The following is an 18393-nucleotide window of genomic DNA, read 5'->3' on the forward strand; positions in this document are numbered from 1 at the left end:
GTGCCTCCCATCATGCTTTCTTGAAGGGCTCTGTCCACACATGACCCTCAAGCCCAAGATCACCCCAAGAATGGGGAGCTCCCTCAAAGGCCCGACAGCCTAGCACTCCATCTTCAAGCTCTGAGCAACTCCACCAAACTCCTCTCCAGCTGGGCTGACCCCAGGTACTTAAGGAGGCCTGCCCCCTGCCAATCCAAGTTGGGGATTCGTCAGGGTTCCTTAGAGTACCCCAGGCAGCTCCATCTCTCCTCTCCTTCTCTCTTTCTAGTACCTCCTAGAAGGCTCTAGAAAGAAGAGGAAGGTCTTAGTAATGCTGCCCGTGAGTCACCAGCTGCTGGTCTGAGCCACTCCCAGCCCAAATCAAAGCAAACGGACCTGCTGCTAGCCAGGCCTGCCTAAATTTACCTTATCTATCACACAAAAAATCATATTCTAGCACCCACCTAAGTAGAGGGTGCTACATTTGAGCTACCTGACTTTCCAAACCTGACAACCAGAATCGTTTTTTATGTGTAAGCTAGGCATGATGAAGAAGAGAAGTGGCCACACACAAACACATGGAAGGAACAGGCTACATATAATTTGAACCCATAGCAGGTCAATGTTATCATCTGTGTAAGTCTTCATGGAACCTTATTATATCACGTACTGGCTCATGTATTCTCAAGTGAATCAGTACTTTGGACTTGTAGGACAAAACAACAGATGGAGCTAAAAAGAAGTAGCCTTGTGTAAGCTCCAAGTCAGTCTGAGCTTAGCTTAGGACTCTCCCACACTCCATGTGATAGTGTGGGGCCAATCACTAAGTGCCAGTGCCATCACATGATTCAGACACCCTTAAGTACTGTACACATTTTCTTGGTCTTGACAGTGATCCTAGTGAGTATGCATTGCAAAAAAAGGCACTCATGAATTAAAAACGCATTTCCGGCAATACATTTTAACCCTAAGCAATCTTCAGAGAATGCTTATATTTTTGCCTGCACATCCCATTTAACTAATCTGTACTGCTGTAAAACAGATCCATCCAAATTACTTTCCTGTGATTTAGAGAATAACATATTGCTTTTTAACACCTTATTTGTCTAAAATCAAAATATAATTGAAAGTGGCCTTGTAATGAAGACAGCATTCCCAAGCAATTAAAGGGCGCCTAGTGTATTATTACAAGTCAAATGCCTTGCCAGATAGCCATGCCAGCCAAAGTGGCTCAGCTACTGGGTGGAGGCTGGGGGTGGGTGGTGGGCAAATGCTGATCAAACTCAAAGGCTGAGATTTGAATTTTAAATACTGCTAAAAATCAGAGCTGTATGCTTTAATTAACCATTCTGCAGATGTTAGTATGCACAGTAAATGTCAGGACTGGCAGGAATCCCAGTATTTGAACATGCCATCTGGTCATGAGATGTCAATTAGAGAAAGCACTCTATATATGTGTTCATGTTTAATGGAAAACATTTCTTATTTTAATCCATTGCTCTATTTAGAAGAAAATTTACTTTCAGACATTTAAAACACACACATATATATATATATGTAGTATTTTTTTTTACATTTCTCATACATGTACCATAACACATTGGGGTTCATTTGTTAACCAATTTGAGACCGAACCATTTTACTGGCTTAAGACCAGACCACTTTTTGCGATTCGGCACTGCGTCGCTTTCACTGACAATTGCGCGGTCGTACGACGTGGCTCCCAAACAAAATTGACATCCTTTTTTTCCCACAAATAGAGCTTTCTTTTGGAGGTATTTGCTCACCCCTGCAGTTTTTATTGTTGGCGCTATTGCATTATTTTTTACTTTTTGTTATAATAAATATCCCCCAAAAATATATAAAAAAAAGTTTTACCCCTCAGTTTAGGCTGATACGTATTCTTCTATATATTTTTGGTAAAAAAAATCGCAATAAGTGATTATTGATTGGTTTGTGCAAAAGTTATAGCATTTCCAAAATAGGGGATAGTTTTATGGCATTTTTATTAATAATTTTTATCTACTAGTAATGGCGGCGATCAGCAATTTTTATTGTGACTGTGACATTATAGCGGACACATCGGAAATTTTTGATACAGTTTTGGGACCATTGTCATTTATACAGTAATCAGTGCTATACAAATGAACTTATTCCTGCGTAAATTACACTGGAAGTGAAGGGGTTAACCAGGGAGTGGCAGTGTAGGGGTTAGGTGTTCCTAGGGACGTGTTACTAACTGTGGGGGGCTGGGCTTTGTGTTAGTGAACAATGATCTCTGCTCCAATCACATAGAGCTGAAATCAATGTCACTTGTTGCTAGGCAGAACGGGGAGATGCTGTTTACAACGGCATCTCCCCGTTCAGCCTCCCCGTGAAACGATCGCGGGTATCCCCGCGGCGATCGAGTCCGCAGGACCCGTGACCGGACTCACCCGACCACAATGCGAGTGCGCCGCCGGTGGCGTGGACGCGTTGGGAGGGCGGCATATAGAAATGGACGTACCTGTATGCCAAAATGCCTGCCTGTGCCATTCTGCCGACGTACATCGGCATGCGCCGGTCGGGAAGTGGTTAAAGGCAAATAGACTGTGCTCTTTGCAAGGGAAGTGGCATTCTGCAAGGGCATTTCCTTCAGAGCTAAGTAAATGAGGCAAGGCTTCACTTTGCAAAGAATATCCAATCAAATGCTGGGAAAATTTTAAAAAAAACTGCATTTTTGCTTGCACATGATTGAATGATGGAAGTCAGCAGAGATCCTTTAATTTACTAAGCTCTGGACCAGATGTCTTTGCAGAGTGAAACTGCACTTGCAAGGTGCACAGTCCAGTTGCCTTAAGTAAATCAACACTATTGATGACACAAAAAAATTCTATGATTGATAATGCAAGGCTTTTGATATGTGGGTATAACTAAGTTCTGGTTTGGTTCTGATGGCAACCCGCTTGCTGGCCACAATACGTATATACTTTAAACATTGCTGTTTGCAAGTGGATTACCAGGGTTATGGCTGAAACTATCAGCCATAACCCTGGTCATTTTTTTTTTTTTCAGCCGGTGACTGGTTTTCTAATGAAAGTGCCCACTAGCCGATGGATTGTTATCATAAGCCGAAACCCACAACCCCCCCCCCCCCACACACACACACACACACACACAGACACACGCTGCTCGTCTGTGTTTCTCTGGATTACAGTTTTCACCGGTGATCCGATGCGGGGTTGGACACAGAGGCGGAGAAAGACCAAATTGTCTCTGATAGCCTTTATGGCCTTGGAGGACTGGAGTGTTGTCATGGTCTCACTTCTGGTCCAGGGTGGAAGTAAACTATTTTTTTTTTAGCTTTTGATTTTTACTATTTAATTGTTATTGCATGTGTTTACTACAGATACAGTTGTTTCACTGTTTTTAGATAACTGCTTTATATATGCCTTTTTTGTCTGTTTTTTAGAAATGTATGTATATTGCACTGTGTAGGGATTATACACACACAGGGATGTTACCATGTACATTGATTAAAGATAAAATCTGATTAGTAGGGATGAACTTCCTTGTGCATATATATATATATATATATGCTATGATGCTATCTGTGTCACTTTTGAATGTGCTGTGAACAAGGCCTGCATGCCAAAACGCATCTGTGTGTCCTTTTTTATCATGGTCATAAGACAACAATAAAATCAAAGACTGAATTTAAAGTGGCGCCGGCTCTTCTATGTACATTTATGGTTTGTTTCTGGAGGTGAGAGGGACATCCAGAGCCAGAGCACCTGGATTAGGCGTGCCACTGTCCATCTCATCATTTAGCTTTTCTGTTCTAGAGCGGTGTGATTTTGTGTTGCATTATTGCACAGGTGTGCCTTAGGCTGGCCACAATAAAAGGCAACTCTAAAATGTGCTGTTTTATCACACAGCACAATGCCACAGATGTCACAAGTTTTGAGGGAGCTTCCAATTGGCATTCTGACTGCAGGAATGTCCACCAGAGCTGTTGCCCTTGAATTCAAAGTTAATTTCTCAACCTAAGCCGTCTCCAAGGGCATTTCAGAGAATTTGGCAGTACATCCAACCAGCCTCACAACCGCAGACAACGTGTAACCACACCAGTCCAGGACCTCCACATCCAGCATCTTCACCTTCAAGATTGTGTGAGACCAGCCACCCGGACAGCTTCTGCAACAATCGGTTTGCATAACCAAAGAATTCCTGCACAAACTGTCAGAAACCGTCTCAGGGAAGCTCATATGCATGCTCGTCGTCCTTATCGGGGTTTCGACCTGACTGCAGTTTGTCATTGTAACCGACTTGAGTGGGCAAATGCTTACATTTGATGGCATTTGGCACTTTGGAGAGGTGCTCTCTTCACAGATGAATCACTGTACAGGTCAGATGGCAGACAGCATGTATGGCATAGTGTGGGTGAGCTGTTTGCTGATATCAACGTTGTGGATAGAGTGGCCGGTGGTGGCGGTGGGGATATGGTATGCGCAGGCATATGCTATGGACAATGAACACAGGTGCATTTTATTGATGGCATTTTAAATGCACAGAAATACCGTGATGAGATCCTGAGGCCCATTGTTGTGCCATTCATCCACGACCATCATCTCATGTTGCAGCATGATAATGCACTGCCCCATGGTGCAAGGATCTGTACACAATTCCTGGAAGCTGAAAATATCCCAGTTCTAGTATGGCCAGCATATGCACCGGACATGTCACCCATTGAGCGTGTTTGGGATGCTCTAGATCGGCGTATACAACAACGTATTTCAGTTCCTGCCAATATCCAACAACTTTGCACAGCCATTGAAGAGGAATGGATCCACATTCCACAGGCCACAATCAACAACCTGATCAACTCTATGCGAAGAAGATGTGTTGCACTATGTGAGGCAAATGGTGGTCACATCAGATACTGACTGGTTTTTGGACAAAACCTTCTTGCACAATCTTGCAACAAAATCTATGTCCCTGGTGTTTCTGTCTATAGACTGGCTACAGTTCCATGCAGGGACTCCCTGGAATCACACTGATCAGCCTTTGTAGTCTAGGGCTCGGTTTGAGAGGGGGCACTAGCTGAAGCACATGTTATCAGATATGTGCATTATGAACTGGCTGCAAGGAATCATGGGAAACGTAGTCCTGAAAGAGGAGGTCACCTAGCGCAGCAGTGATTGCTCCCATTCCAGTATTTCCAGGAAATGCTCCAAGCAGAGAACTAGCTGTACAAATGTGTTGGCAAAATGGCCTGCTAAATGGCCTGACAATTGTTACTAGTAACATGGAGCTGATACAAGGGGTTTAATACTGCTTTAAGGCTAAAATTCAGTGATTAGGATATTCCTTTAAGGCTAATGAAAAGTGAATATGTTTATACGTTTCTACATGTATTACATTAATGTTTTTATTATTTGTACACATTTTTTAAACAAGAAATATACACAGATTAGCCATAACATTATGATGACCCCCCCTAATATTGAGTAGGCTCTCCTTTTTTATGCCAAAAACGCCTTGACCCGTAACAGCACGGATGCCACTAGACCTCTGAAGGTATGTTGTGGTATCTGGCACCAAGTCATCAGTAGAAAGTAAGTTAAAAGGTGGAGCCTCCATGGATCAGACTCGTGTTTCCACAGCCCACAGATTTTGAATGGAGTGAGATCTGGTGTATTTGGAGGCCAAGTCAACACCTCATACTCGCTGGTGTGTTCCTCAAACCGTTCTTCAACATTTTTGCAGTGTAGAAGGGTGCATTATCCTGCTGAAAGAGGTCACTGCCATCAAGGAATACCATTTTAATGAAGGGGTGTACTTGGTCAGCAACAATGTTTAGGTAGGTGGTACATGTCACAGCATTACCTACATGAATGGCAGGACCAAGGTTTACCTGCAGATTATTGCCCAAAGCTTCACACTGCCTCCGCCGGCTAGCCTTCTTCCCATACTGCATCCTAGTGTCATCTCTTCCTCAGGTAAGCAACTCACACGCACCCAGCCATTCACATAATGTAAATTAAATTGGGATTTATTGGGCCAGGCCATCTGCTTCCATTGCTCAGTGGTTCAGTTCTGATGCTCACATGCCCAAAGTAGGCACTTTTGGCTTTGGACATGGATCAGCATGGGCACCTTGACTGGTCTGCTACACAGCCCTATCCACAACAAATTGTGATGTCCATTTTTTCTGATTTCAACACATCAACTTCAGGGACAACATGTTTACTTGCTGCTAATATGGCTGATAGGTGTATGTTCATCAAAGATTGAATCCATGAAACGTTATTCAGGGGTCTTCAAAAAACACAGCCCAGCAGTACTTGCTTGCATTTGGACTGTTACTCCCCAACTAGGATTCTATGTAGAGTTCTATTATCTAGAGACAGTGTGGGGCAATTGTCTCCATTTGACTCATTCAGCTGTGTATTCTGAATAGACCTGAATATCATTTTACACTCTCTTTACAGCGAAGACATTAACAACTGCAGAAAACAGCATCTGTTGACTGGTCATAATACATTTTTTAAATTCATATCCAATATTTAATTTTTAACTAGCAAAAATGTTTTGCATTTTCCATCTGTAGTCTTGATCAAAATAGAAAGAAAACATGTGCACAAACATTACACATTCCCTTAAAACATTATGGGGTGGATTTACTAAAGGAAAATAGACTGTCCACTGTGCAAAGTACAGTTGCACTCTGCAAGAGAACATGCTCCAGAGCTTAGTAAATGAGCAGGAAGCTCTGCTGACTTCCATTATCCAATCATGCGAAAGCAAAAATGCTGTTTTTTTTTTTTTAGGCTGGCTATGATTGGATTATTTTCTTTGCAAAGTGAAGTTTTACTTCATTTACTAAACTCTGGAGCAACTGAACTTTCTTTTTAGTAAATCAACCCCATTATGTAAATTTGATAGCTGAATCTTTACATATTCTGTAACACCTCAAGTACAGAAATGGTCAAGAAGAGGCAACTTGTCAATAAATATTTTTCAAATTGAATTCTACTGTGATATCAGTGCATCACGGATTACCTGTTAGCAAGCTGGCCTGGGCACCTGATCATGAGTGTGCCTAGGGGCGCCCGGCCACTGGTGTTCCTACTCTCTTCTCTCTGCAGCAAGCAACTAAGTCTCAACATCAGCAGGCAGGAGGACTGTGTTTGTGTCCTGACTCCTGAATGAATGGAAGCAAGCAAACATTCATTGATGGGCGCTGGTGTGGCTAGATTGATGGGCGCTGGTAAAGGCTCCATTTGATGGGCACTTCATTAAATAGGTGGGGTATACATGGGCAGGGCAAAGGGGGTGGAGTCAGGGCTGGAGCCAATGAGGAGGGCGGCAAAATTAGGTTTCGCCTAGGGTGTTAAAAATCCTTGCACCATCCCTGCTCATGGCCCATGCATGTAGAGTAGTGCAACACCCAGCATCAGTATTGCCACCAAATGTACAATTTAAGGGACAGCCTGACACAATATCAGTGCTGACTGGTCTACAGCAAGTTACTCATGACCCGACCTGTGGCCCGTTGTATGCTTTTTCATTACTGATTTAGCTGACTCTTTTTACATCCTGCTCCCTAACACTGCTTATCTACTTTCTGACCTGAGCTTTATCTCTGACTCTGATCCTGCTTATGACTTAATACCACACTGCCCATTTGTTGATGACCTTGCCCTGCTCTGTGACTATGCTACTGCCTGCCTCAGTCCCACATTCCCCTTCAATACCTGCTCTAGTCTACTCCTAGATGCTCTTGCTACATGCCCACTGGTGTCATTCTTGGGTCATGCTGTCTTGAACTCACTGCCAAGCCAGAGTTCTTCTTAACTACTTCCCAAATGACCAATGTACATATATGGCCGGGTGGGCGCTCTCTCCTTCTGATGGACATTCAGGAACATCCTTCAGAAGGAGGGGGATGCCGCTCAGCAGAGCGATCCTGATGCTCTTGTGTCACCCGGACATGGCGCATCTCCGATCAGCAGGAGGGCTCTGTGATTGGCCCTCCTGATCACATGACAGCCGTGTCCATTCACAGCCATCATGTTATGTAAACACAGAGCCGGTTGCTAGGCAATCGGCTCTCCTCACATGGAAGTTGTCAGTAAGGAGAGGGGGACCACTGCAGCCGGCTGGTGATCAGTGAGTATGTGCTGTTTTTTATAGCTTTTTACTCACCAATCACCAACCTAGTGTAAACACACATGTCCCCACACAATTTCCCCAAAACACACATATGTCCCACTAAAATCACATGGCCCAATGATTATCTGCACACATATATCCATGATCAACTGCACACATCTGTATATGATCATTTGCGTACATATGTCCGTGATCACACAAACCAATTATTATACACTTAACAGAATTTTTTTTACCAAAAACATGTAGCAGAATACATTTTAGCTTAAATTTATGACAAAATTCGATTTTAAAATAGAAAGGAGAAAATATTGTTCATTTTTCAAATTTGTTTTTTTCGCTTATCGCAAAAAATAAAAAACGGAGTCGTGAATAAAGCTCTATTTGTACGAACAAAATGATAAAAATTTCATTTGGGTACAGTGTAGCATGACCGCGCAATTGTCATTGAAATTGCGAGAGCGCTGGAAGCTGAAAAATAGTCTGGGAAGGAAGGGGGCGAAAGTGCCCGGTATTGTTATGGTTAATGTCTGCTAGTGCTAGATGTGGCTCCAGTGACTGATTGCTTAACACTCCCACCTGTACATTTTTCTGATTCCTCCCAGTTGGCATCACTGGTCCAAATGTCTACAAACATCCTTGGGCATTTGTGTTCCTCCTGTACCACAGCATCATTGTTTCAGTTCTATGGACACTTCTAACCTCACCATGCTTTTTAGCAGAAGCATTTTTTGTGTCCAGAAAAACAGGACAGATTGCAGAATAAAATCATCACTTTGATATCTGTAGTAACATTTTATTTTAAAATGATCACTTGTCAAACTGGAAAAAATGTCTGTTCTTTTCATTCTTTTTGTCTTTAAAATATACAGAAATGTTATCAACTAACTAGACACAAAAACACCTAAGGAAAGCCTTATTTTCCGTAAAAAAAAAAAAACAATATAATTTCTGTATGAGTATATAAGTAAAGTTGTTATTGAATTATCAGGCCCACTGACCTAAGAAATGGCTATGGAGTTTACCAGGTTAAGGTCTTTCCCTTCACTTACTTTAAAAGACTCTAGGAATCCTCCATGAGCTCCATTCTCCAGTTTGTCCTCTTCTGGCCCAAGACCAAGCATGGCCTGTGTGTGCACATGAAGGTCATCATGCAGATTGTCCAGTAGAGCAGCTCTTGTCCGGTCCTAAGTTAAAGAAGATGTTCATATACAAAATACCATTTTCCCACAATGAGATAGTAACAATGAATACAATATTACTGTATATGTGTTTTATGAAATGGTAACTTGAGCAAGTATATTTTAAATTACATATTTGCAAAGTTTTGTCAACTTTATGTTCTCCTGAATTTCTTACTCAAGAACAAAAATGTCATATATTTCAGCTTACTGGTCCTTAAATGGAATGGCTGCATGTTTTTTTAGGCATTGTTTCTTTTATTTTTACTTGGTGAACATGTCAGTAACAGATTTTCTGTCCCAAGGGGTCAATACAGTCTACTCACTGTACATCTATCGACAAATGTTATTGTCACCCTCGGACCTTACTGCAGAACACCTACACCTCTCCTCTTCGTCACCACATGGGGAGGTGTTCAGTAGTCCACAGAGAGAGCCCGGAACAATAGTAACAGTCAGCAGACCCAAGAAGCACAGGAAGTTGTTAGCTTACGAGAGTTCTGGCAGGGTCAATGAGTATTTCATTATTAAAGCGGTTGTATACCCCGCTTGGTGATTTTTACCTGCAGGTAAGCCTATAATAAAGCTTACCTGTAGGGAAAAAAAGAATATCTCCTAAACCTGCACGGTATAGGAGATATTAACACTGCATGCAGCTACTGACGTCATCAGTGCATGCGCTCTGCAGGTCTGGAATATCCTGACGGAACTTGCCAGGACGGTGGGCTCCCGCGTACATTCATGGGACTGGCGTCATCGCAGCTCGGGCCTCTTACAGCGCCAGAGCCAGCAAACAGGGAAGAAACACTGAGGGAACATGTCAGCTCCCTCAGCGGTGATCAGGCGCTACTTCAGGGCTTCGTTCTAAGGTAAGTAAGTATGCAATACATACTAGCACATTATGCTATTGTCTTGCAGTTGTTTTGTATTTTTTTCCGTGGTTTACTACCACTTTAAACATACACTGAGCAAAATTATAAATGCAACACTTTTGAGTTTGCCCCTATTTATTGTGAGCTGAACTCAAAGATATATGACTTTTTCTATGTACACAAAAGGCCTATTTCTCTCAAATATTGTTCACAAATCTGTCTAAATCTGTGTTAGTGAGCACTTCTCCTTTGCCAAGGTAATCCAGTCACTTCACAGGTTTGGCATATCAAGATGCTGATTATACAGCATGATTATTGAACAGGTGTGCCTTAGGCTGGCTACAATAAAAGGCTATTCTAAAATCTGAAGTTTTACTGTATTTGGGGGGGGGGGGGGCTGAAAACCAGTCAGTATCTGTAGCTGGGACAAGGTCATCCAGCGCCCAGGGCAAAGATGCCAAACTGCACCCCCCCCCCCCCTTCCTTTAGGTTTAGGCTCAGGGTGCCCCCGACCCCTGCAATATACCATTGCGCCAGGGACAGCCACCCCTCCTGCCCACCCCTTGTCCCGGCCATGGGTGTGACCACCATTTGCCTCACACAGTGCAGCATAGAATTGATCAGATTGTTAACTGTGGCTTGTGGACTGTTGGTCCATTGATCTTCAATGGCTTTGTGAAGTTGCTGGATACTGGCACATGCAGAAACACATCTGGAACGGATCTAAAGTGCGTTTTTGTGGTGTCCTAAATCACATTTTTAACAGTCTAAGTCAATTTTAAAACATCAAGCATTGCATAAAAGGTGAGCAAAAGCTTTGCAGTCCATCCCTGAACCAAACAGTAGAAATAGTATGGCTGGCAAAAGGGACCATAATAAAGAAGTTTGTTGTTAGTATTTACATACATTTTATGTGTTTGCTTACCTCAAGCTTTGCAAACTTGTCAGACTTGCAACAAGCATGTTCACCATTAATGAGTTTGGTCAGCAAAAACTCTCGGAACTCTGCGTTCTAAATAGATCAATAAATACACAAATACTTATGAGATAGAGATGTGCCTTGGTAGGAATATGCTTTTATGTAAATGTTATTAAATACCGTATATCATGTAATATTCTGCATTTTAGGCACCTTTCCGATATGTGAAATACTTCCAATAAATGCTAAACTGTGATGTTGCTGGTAAAGATTTAGCTACAAAGTAGCTGATAAAACACAGTGCGATGATTCTCCCTTTTTTTAGCTGCCTCTCTAGTACAGATGATTATGTTATCTATTGTATATTATTTCAGGTAGTCCTGCAATGTAACAAAAGCAGTGCTATTTCTCAACTTCTTTTTATCAATTTTTTCATAACAAGTATATGAGCCAGTGTTCAAAAATAAAAAGATATATTTGATCTTCTCCATAAGGCTGGATTCACACCTATGCATTTTTTTGTGTTTTTTGCAGATTTGCACTACAGATTGTGTTCCATAGGAAACCATGTTAAATGGACTCAAATCTGCAAAATGTAAAAAGCACTAAAAATGCATAGGTGTGAATCAAGCCTAATGGTGGAGATTTTTTATTTACAGAAGAATTTTAGAAAAAAAAAACGGCTTTGAGTTTTGTGGAAGGGAAGTGTAGCGTCTTCATTACCCTTACCTCCCTGACATCCATTGCAAAATAGAGAGCTGTAAAAATGTGTCTGACAGCACTGGTAACACCAAACATTTCTGGCCCCTGTGTATTGATTGCATTGAATTAGTCCCCCATGCACACCTCCCAACATTTTGAGATGGGAAAGAGGGACACCTACTAACAAACGTATGTAGGCATAGGACACGCCCCCAGCCACACCCCCTTAAAGGAGAATTAACCAAAAAAAAAAAGATTAATTAAACCCACAAGAACTTTTTTTACCCCTACTATTGCTTTATATTCCTTTATATTGGCTTTTAAAATGTACAAAGGCAGCAATTTAGAAATTGGATGAAAGGTTTAGCACTGGGAAACACTTTTTGAAAGATAAAAAGTGCATTTTGTATATAAATATATAGATCAGACCAAAATGATGGACAAATGGGGGGGAAAGAGGGACAGAGGGACATTGCTCCATATCAGGGACAGTCCCTCGAAAATCAGGGACAGTTGGGAGCTATGGCCCATATATTTCTGAAGGCTGATTCCTTCAGTTCAGTCAGAAGAATTTAGGTAATGTTACAGCAGTATTCAAAGCTGAAAGCCAGAACAAAGGATGCCATAGGGGTGAGTGTAAATAAAACATTTATACCAATATAATGCTGTGCTATCCAAATGTAATCAAATGATAATCGTACTAAATCCTAATATTACTGACTGTTAAATATTGGTGGTGAGATATTCCATTCCTATGTAAAAAATCTAGTGAACATAACAATGAAATCTTATGCGATTAAAATTGCAATCATTAACAATTAAAAATTGCAATCCTATGCCATACTCCCAATGTCAACCTGTTAGCATATACACCTTTATATACACATGTTGCATTCATATGCAACAGAGAAATATGCAACCCTGTCCAATAATTGTGATAATTGCAGTGACAACCTATACTTTACAATAAATTGTAAAGTATAGGTTGTCACTGCAATTATCACACAGGGTTGCATATTTCTCTGTTGCATATGAATGCAACATGTGTATATAAAGATGTATATGCTAACAGGTTGACATTGGGAGTATTGCATAGGATTGCAATTTTTTACCACTTTAGCCCAGACCATTTTGCTGGCCAAAGACCAGAGCACTTTTTGCGATTCGGCACTGCGTCGCTTTAACTGACAACTGTGCGGTCGTGCGATGTGGCTCCCAAACAAAATTGATGTCCTTATTTTCTCACAAATAGAGCTTTCTTTTGGTGGTATTTGATCACCTCTGCGGTTTTTATTTTTTGCGCTATAAACAAAAAAATAGCCACAATTTTGAAAAAAAAATGCATTATTTTTTACTAAAATATATAAAAAATTAAAATTTTCTCAGTTTAGGCTGATATATATTCTTCTACATATTTTTGTTAAAAAATAGAAATAAGTGCTTATTGATTGGTTTGCGCAAAAGTTACAGCGTCTACAAAATAGGGGTTCGTTTTATGGCATTTTTATTAATAATTAATTTTTTTACTAGTAATGGCGGCGATCAGTGTTTTTTATTGTGACTGTGACATTATGGCTGACACATCGGACACTTCTGGCACGATTTTGGGACCATTCACAGTTATACAGCGGTCAGTGCAACTAAAAATGCATTGATTACTGTGTAAATGTGACTGGCAAGTGAAGGGGTTAACCACTAGGTAGCGTGTAGGGGTTAAGTGTGTCCTAGGGAGTGATTCTAACTGTGGGGGGGGGGAGGGGCTATGTGTGACATGACACTGATCACTATTCCCGATTACAGAGAGCTGTGACCAGTGACAATGTCACTAGGCAGAACAGGGAAATGCTTGTTTACATTAGCATTTCCATGTTCTTCCTCTCCGTGAGACGATCGTGGGTATCCCCATGGACATCGAGTCCACGGGACCCGTGATCACACTCACGGAGGTCGCAGCAGGTGCGCGCCCGCAAACCGCTTTTTAAAGGGCAATGTACAGGTACGTTAATCAGCCAGTCGGCAAGAGGTTAGTTGTTTATGATCACAATTTTAATCGCATAATATTTCATTATTATGTTCACTAGATTTTTTTTACAAAGGAATGGAATATCTCACCACCAATATTTAACTGCAGTCAGTAATATTAGGATTTAGTACGATTATCATTTGATTACATTTGGATAGCGCAGCATTATATTGGTATACATTCTTATTTGGCACAAGCATATGAGACGTGGTCAATGATAGCAGCTGTCCTTTAGACCCCTTTCACACTGAGGTGCTTTGCAAGCGCTACAGCGCTAAAAATAGCGCCCTGAAAAAGACGCTCTTCACACTCCAGTGTGAAAGCCTGAGGGCTGGCAGGACGGTAAAAAAAGTCCTGCTAGCAGCATCTTTGGAGCGGTGAAGGAGTAGTGTGTATACTGCTCCTTCACCACTCCTGCCCATTGAAATTAATGGGGCAGCGTGGCTATACCACCGGCAAAGTACAGCTGCAGCAGCGCTTTGCATGGTTTTAACCCTTTCTTGGCTGATATGGGGGGGGGGGGGGGGGAAACGCTAGCAGCCGACTACCGCTGCTAAAACGATGGTAAAGCAGCGCCCGCACCGCCCCAGTGTGAAAGGGGCCTTAATCATCTCTAATTATCATTTGGATTTTCACATGGTAGCTCGCAAGTGTTTGTTTTTTAGATTTTAAATAAAACTTACATTTAAATTACACATAACCTGTAAAACGTAAACTATTACAACTTTCTAGTCTAGGATAGATTGTAGAAAAGTAAGAATCTCTTTTTATTCCTATCTGCAGGGCTTTTTTTCTCAGAGAATAGGTGCAGGGACTCAACCATGCCTGTCACACACACATACCTGCCAAATGGCATCAAATAGTAGCTCTTCCCACTGCATACAACCCCTTCCCTCCACTGCCCTCATCTCTTCCCCCCTCCTTAAAAGCTCCACCATCTGTCATATGTCTTACCTTTGTTGCAATATTAAGCTGAAACACTTATCTGGCTGTAGTACCTCCCAGCATACTATACTATACTACAGTCACTTGCAAGCGAGACCACGCAGTAGGAGCATCAACAACCGGTCGCCAGGGAAAAATGGAGACCACAAAGGGTGCAGCCTACCACGCACCCTCTCCTGCCCATGACTGCACTGAACCCTGGGCACCTGTTCTGTACCCCCAGTCAGTGGGATCTGCGCAGATCTGACCTGTGGGAGCTACTGGGAGATAAGCTATCACTTGTAAACACCGAAGCTGGACTTCAGTGTTACCAAGTGATAGTGGTGAGCAGGGAGCAGAAGACCTAAGCTAGAGGTGGTGGAACTGAGTTCCCCATAGTTCCTGCTGAAAAAAAAGCCCTGCCTATCTGTGTCCTCAAAAGGGAGTTCTCTTCTCATCCCACTATCCCTATCCCACTGAAATATAGATAATACGTGTTCCCACTGCCGGTGTGCCCATCTTTTTTCTCCAATGCTACTAAAGAATCTCCATCCGACAAACCTCCCGGTGTGTAGTATGCTTGCTTCCCCTGCTGTGCACTGTGGTTCCTTCTCTTCTGGCTCACACATCACTACTGTGTCCTGCAGTAGGGGTTTCTGTGAGAAACCACAAAGTGCAGAGGGGGACCAGCAGTGTCGGTTGCAGGAGATTCTTCTGGCATCGGTGACTTCAACAGAATGAAGATTGGCAGTTTGGGTTGTGGGACAGGTGACTGTTCTTTTTCATGGAATGAGTCATTTCTAGCAGAATCAGGGTGCATGGCAGTATCATAGGCTTTCCAATGACAGTTGGACTCAGCTGAATGTTTCTTGTGATAGAACATGCAAAGTTGCAAATCATTGCAATGCAAAATTGGGGTGCAAGATTTTATAATACTACGCAGGTATAATTTCATCAATAAAAAAACAACATGTTTGTGATAACGAATATTGCAATGCACTCTACATCGGCAGGGTCCAGTGTTCTGATAATAAAGTGGGAGTAGGAATGAACACATTTGGTATTCAAATCTCTCAGCACTTTCATAATCTCTCCAGGGCCAGCGGGGACTCTCAGACATCTTAGCTGACACGCTGATGCATTTACGACAGCTCAGGGAAAATTATGACTAATATTTTGACTGTAAAAAGTTGGCACTGATTTTCTTTCCAAATGATGGCCTGCAACCCTGCTGGGCACCCAGCGATAGACTGAGGGGACAGATTTGTTAATTTTATTGAGTCATTCCCTGCTTGACTGTCTGAGTCACTGCTAGGTATCTGCAGGCTGTGACAGGTGTCTGCGTGCAAAGGGATTACATGAATAAATGTGCTTCTGGGTAGGAAAGGAACATTCTGAACATAACCCACCTTATTTGTAGAGCAAACCACAAATGTACAGTAATAGCGGATCCATTTCACTGCTTATCTCACACAAATTTGTTCTATTGATTCCTATTTACTCTAAATAGGCTCACTATTTAAAGGCATTGGGGTTGATTTATTCAAAATGGAGAGTGCAAAATCTGGTGCAGCGCTGCATAGAAGCAAATCAGCTCCCAGGCTTTTTGTAAAAGCTTAATTGAACAAGCTGAAGGTAGAAGCTGATTGGCTACCATGCACAGCTGCACCAGATTTTGCACTCTCCAGTTTTTGTAAATCAACCCAGTAGCGTATTTAGGTTTTGTGCTGCCCTAGGCCTGGCTAAACTCGTGCACCCCCTAATTTAAATATGACCCACCCCTTCCTATAAAGGCCACACCCCTTGCTATTTAAGACCCGCCCTGACATTTTCGAGTGGGGACAATAATTCTGAGGTGCAATAGATTCCCTTAATTTGCATTGATTTCCTCTCACTTACTGGCTATGGGGCAGGAAGTGAAAGAAAATCTCGGCAATGGGGCAGGGATGGTAAAAAATAAACTGACAGGGGTTATAACCCTCCCTTACTCTATCCAAAATGAAAACAAAACGTGTTGCCTATAGTTCTACTTTAAGCACAAATTCCTGATAATTTTATGGAGAGGACTAAGAAGATAAAACCATGCCAATGGTGCGGCAGAAAATATTTAGCACAGTGAGGAAGGTTTGTGGTCCACGATGAGAGGACAGTCAAAATTAGAAGCTGACCCCCCCCCCCTCCCCCCGGAGTTGCGAAATTCCAGCAGCCCACATACCGGAAGCAGTGAGGCCGCTTTATAGGGGCACTAGACTAATTTGCTTCTCAGCCCAGTCCGCCCCATAAGACTGGCCCTACACTAACAGTGTAGCGCAAGCCAGTGGGTACTCTTTCCATGCTGCCCCCTGCAAAGTGTTGCCCTAAGTCTGGGCCTTGTCGGCCTAGGCCAGGATACAACGTTGAATCAACCCCATGATGTCCTAACCTTACAGCGAGTGCTACTAAAGTCATGTATTTAGTGCAACCAAATCTCTGATTGGAATTATTTACTGAGTGACAGTGCAGGGTCCTGCCACTATGTAAAAGTAGGGAAATAGGGGTCCAGGATTTGCATATATGCAGAGTACTGGGCTCCAGAATATCAACTGTGAGCGGAGAAACCTGTCTTTTTTTTTCTCTGGATTTTGGCATTCCCATAGTTACATAGTTACATAGTAGGTGAGGTGAAAAAGTACACATGTCTATCAGTTCCAACCTATGATTATATGTCAGTATTACATTGTATATTCCTGTATATTGTGGTTGTTCAGGTGCTCCCCCGCTGAAACCACCGCCTGTTGAAGGGAATTCTACATCCTTGCCGCTCGTACAGTAAAGAACCCTCTAAACAGTTTGAGATTAAACTTCTTTTCTTCTAATTTTAATGAGTGGCCACGTGTCCTATTAAACTCCCTATTTTGTCCCTGTTGTGGGGTCACCAGTATGGTATTTGTAAATTTAAATCATATCCCCTCTCAAGCGTCTCTACTGCAGAGAAAATAGGTTCAGTGCCCACATCCTTTCTTCGTAACTAATATTCTCCAGCCCTTTTATTAGTTTTGTTTCCATTCTTTGTACTCACTCCCTTTCCAGTACATCCTTCCTCAGGACTGTTGCCCAGAACTGGACAGCATACTCCAGATGAGCCCAGACCAAAGTCTTGTAGAATGGGAGAATTATCGCGTTATCCCCTTTTTAATGCATGCCAATATTCGATATGCTTTGTTAGCATTGCATGCTGTTGCTGAGCCTATCATCTACTTGGACCCCCAGGTCCTTTTCCATCCCAGAGGTTCACCCCCCAAGTGAGTAGTTTTAATTCATATTTATGACACTCAAATGGATTATTTTACATTTTTCTACATTAACTCTCATTTGCCATGTAGTTGCCCACCCCATTAATTTGTTCAGATCTTCTTGCAAGGTTTCCACAACCTGCAGAGAAGTTATTACCCTGCTTAGCTTAGTGTTGTCTGCAAATGCAGAGAATGAACTGTTTACCTCATCCTCCAGGTTGTTTATGAACAAATTAAACAGGATTGGTCCCAGCACAGAATCCTTTTGCAAAATCCAGATACACCACATCTACAGGCCTTCCTTTATCTAGATGGCAGCTCCTCATAGAAGGTTAATAGATTGGTTTGGCAAAAACGATTCTTC

The 18393-nt window shown here is 42.2% G+C and overlaps 1 protein-coding gene across 11 annotated transcripts in view; it reads right to left on the reverse strand.

Moving 5' to 3' along the window:
* The window catches only part of RAP1GAP2 (RAP1 GTPase activating protein 2), a 1165364-nt gene that overhangs the window by 51359 nt on the left and 1095612 nt on the right, over positions 1 to 18393 (reverse strand). For all 11 annotated transcript variants that reach the window (XM_077480481.1, XM_077480477.1, XM_077480484.1 and 8 more), the window contains 2 exons: positions 11115 to 11201; positions 9189 to 9323 (listed from right to left, as the gene is read on the reverse strand). In XM_077480481.1, coding sequence (XP_077336607.1) covers positions 9189 to 9323; positions 11115 to 11201 — 222 coding nt within the window. The remainder of the gene's footprint in view (positions 1 to 9188; positions 9324 to 11114; positions 11202 to 18393) is intronic.

This window comes from Lithobates pipiens, unplaced genomic scaffold (genome assembly GCF_037356315.1).
Source record: "Lithobates pipiens isolate NorthernLeopardFrog02 unplaced genomic scaffold, aLitPip1_a1.2 Scaffold_16, whole genome shotgun sequence".
NCBI classification, from domain to species: Eukaryota; Metazoa; Chordata; class Amphibia; order Anura; family Ranidae; genus Lithobates; species Lithobates pipiens.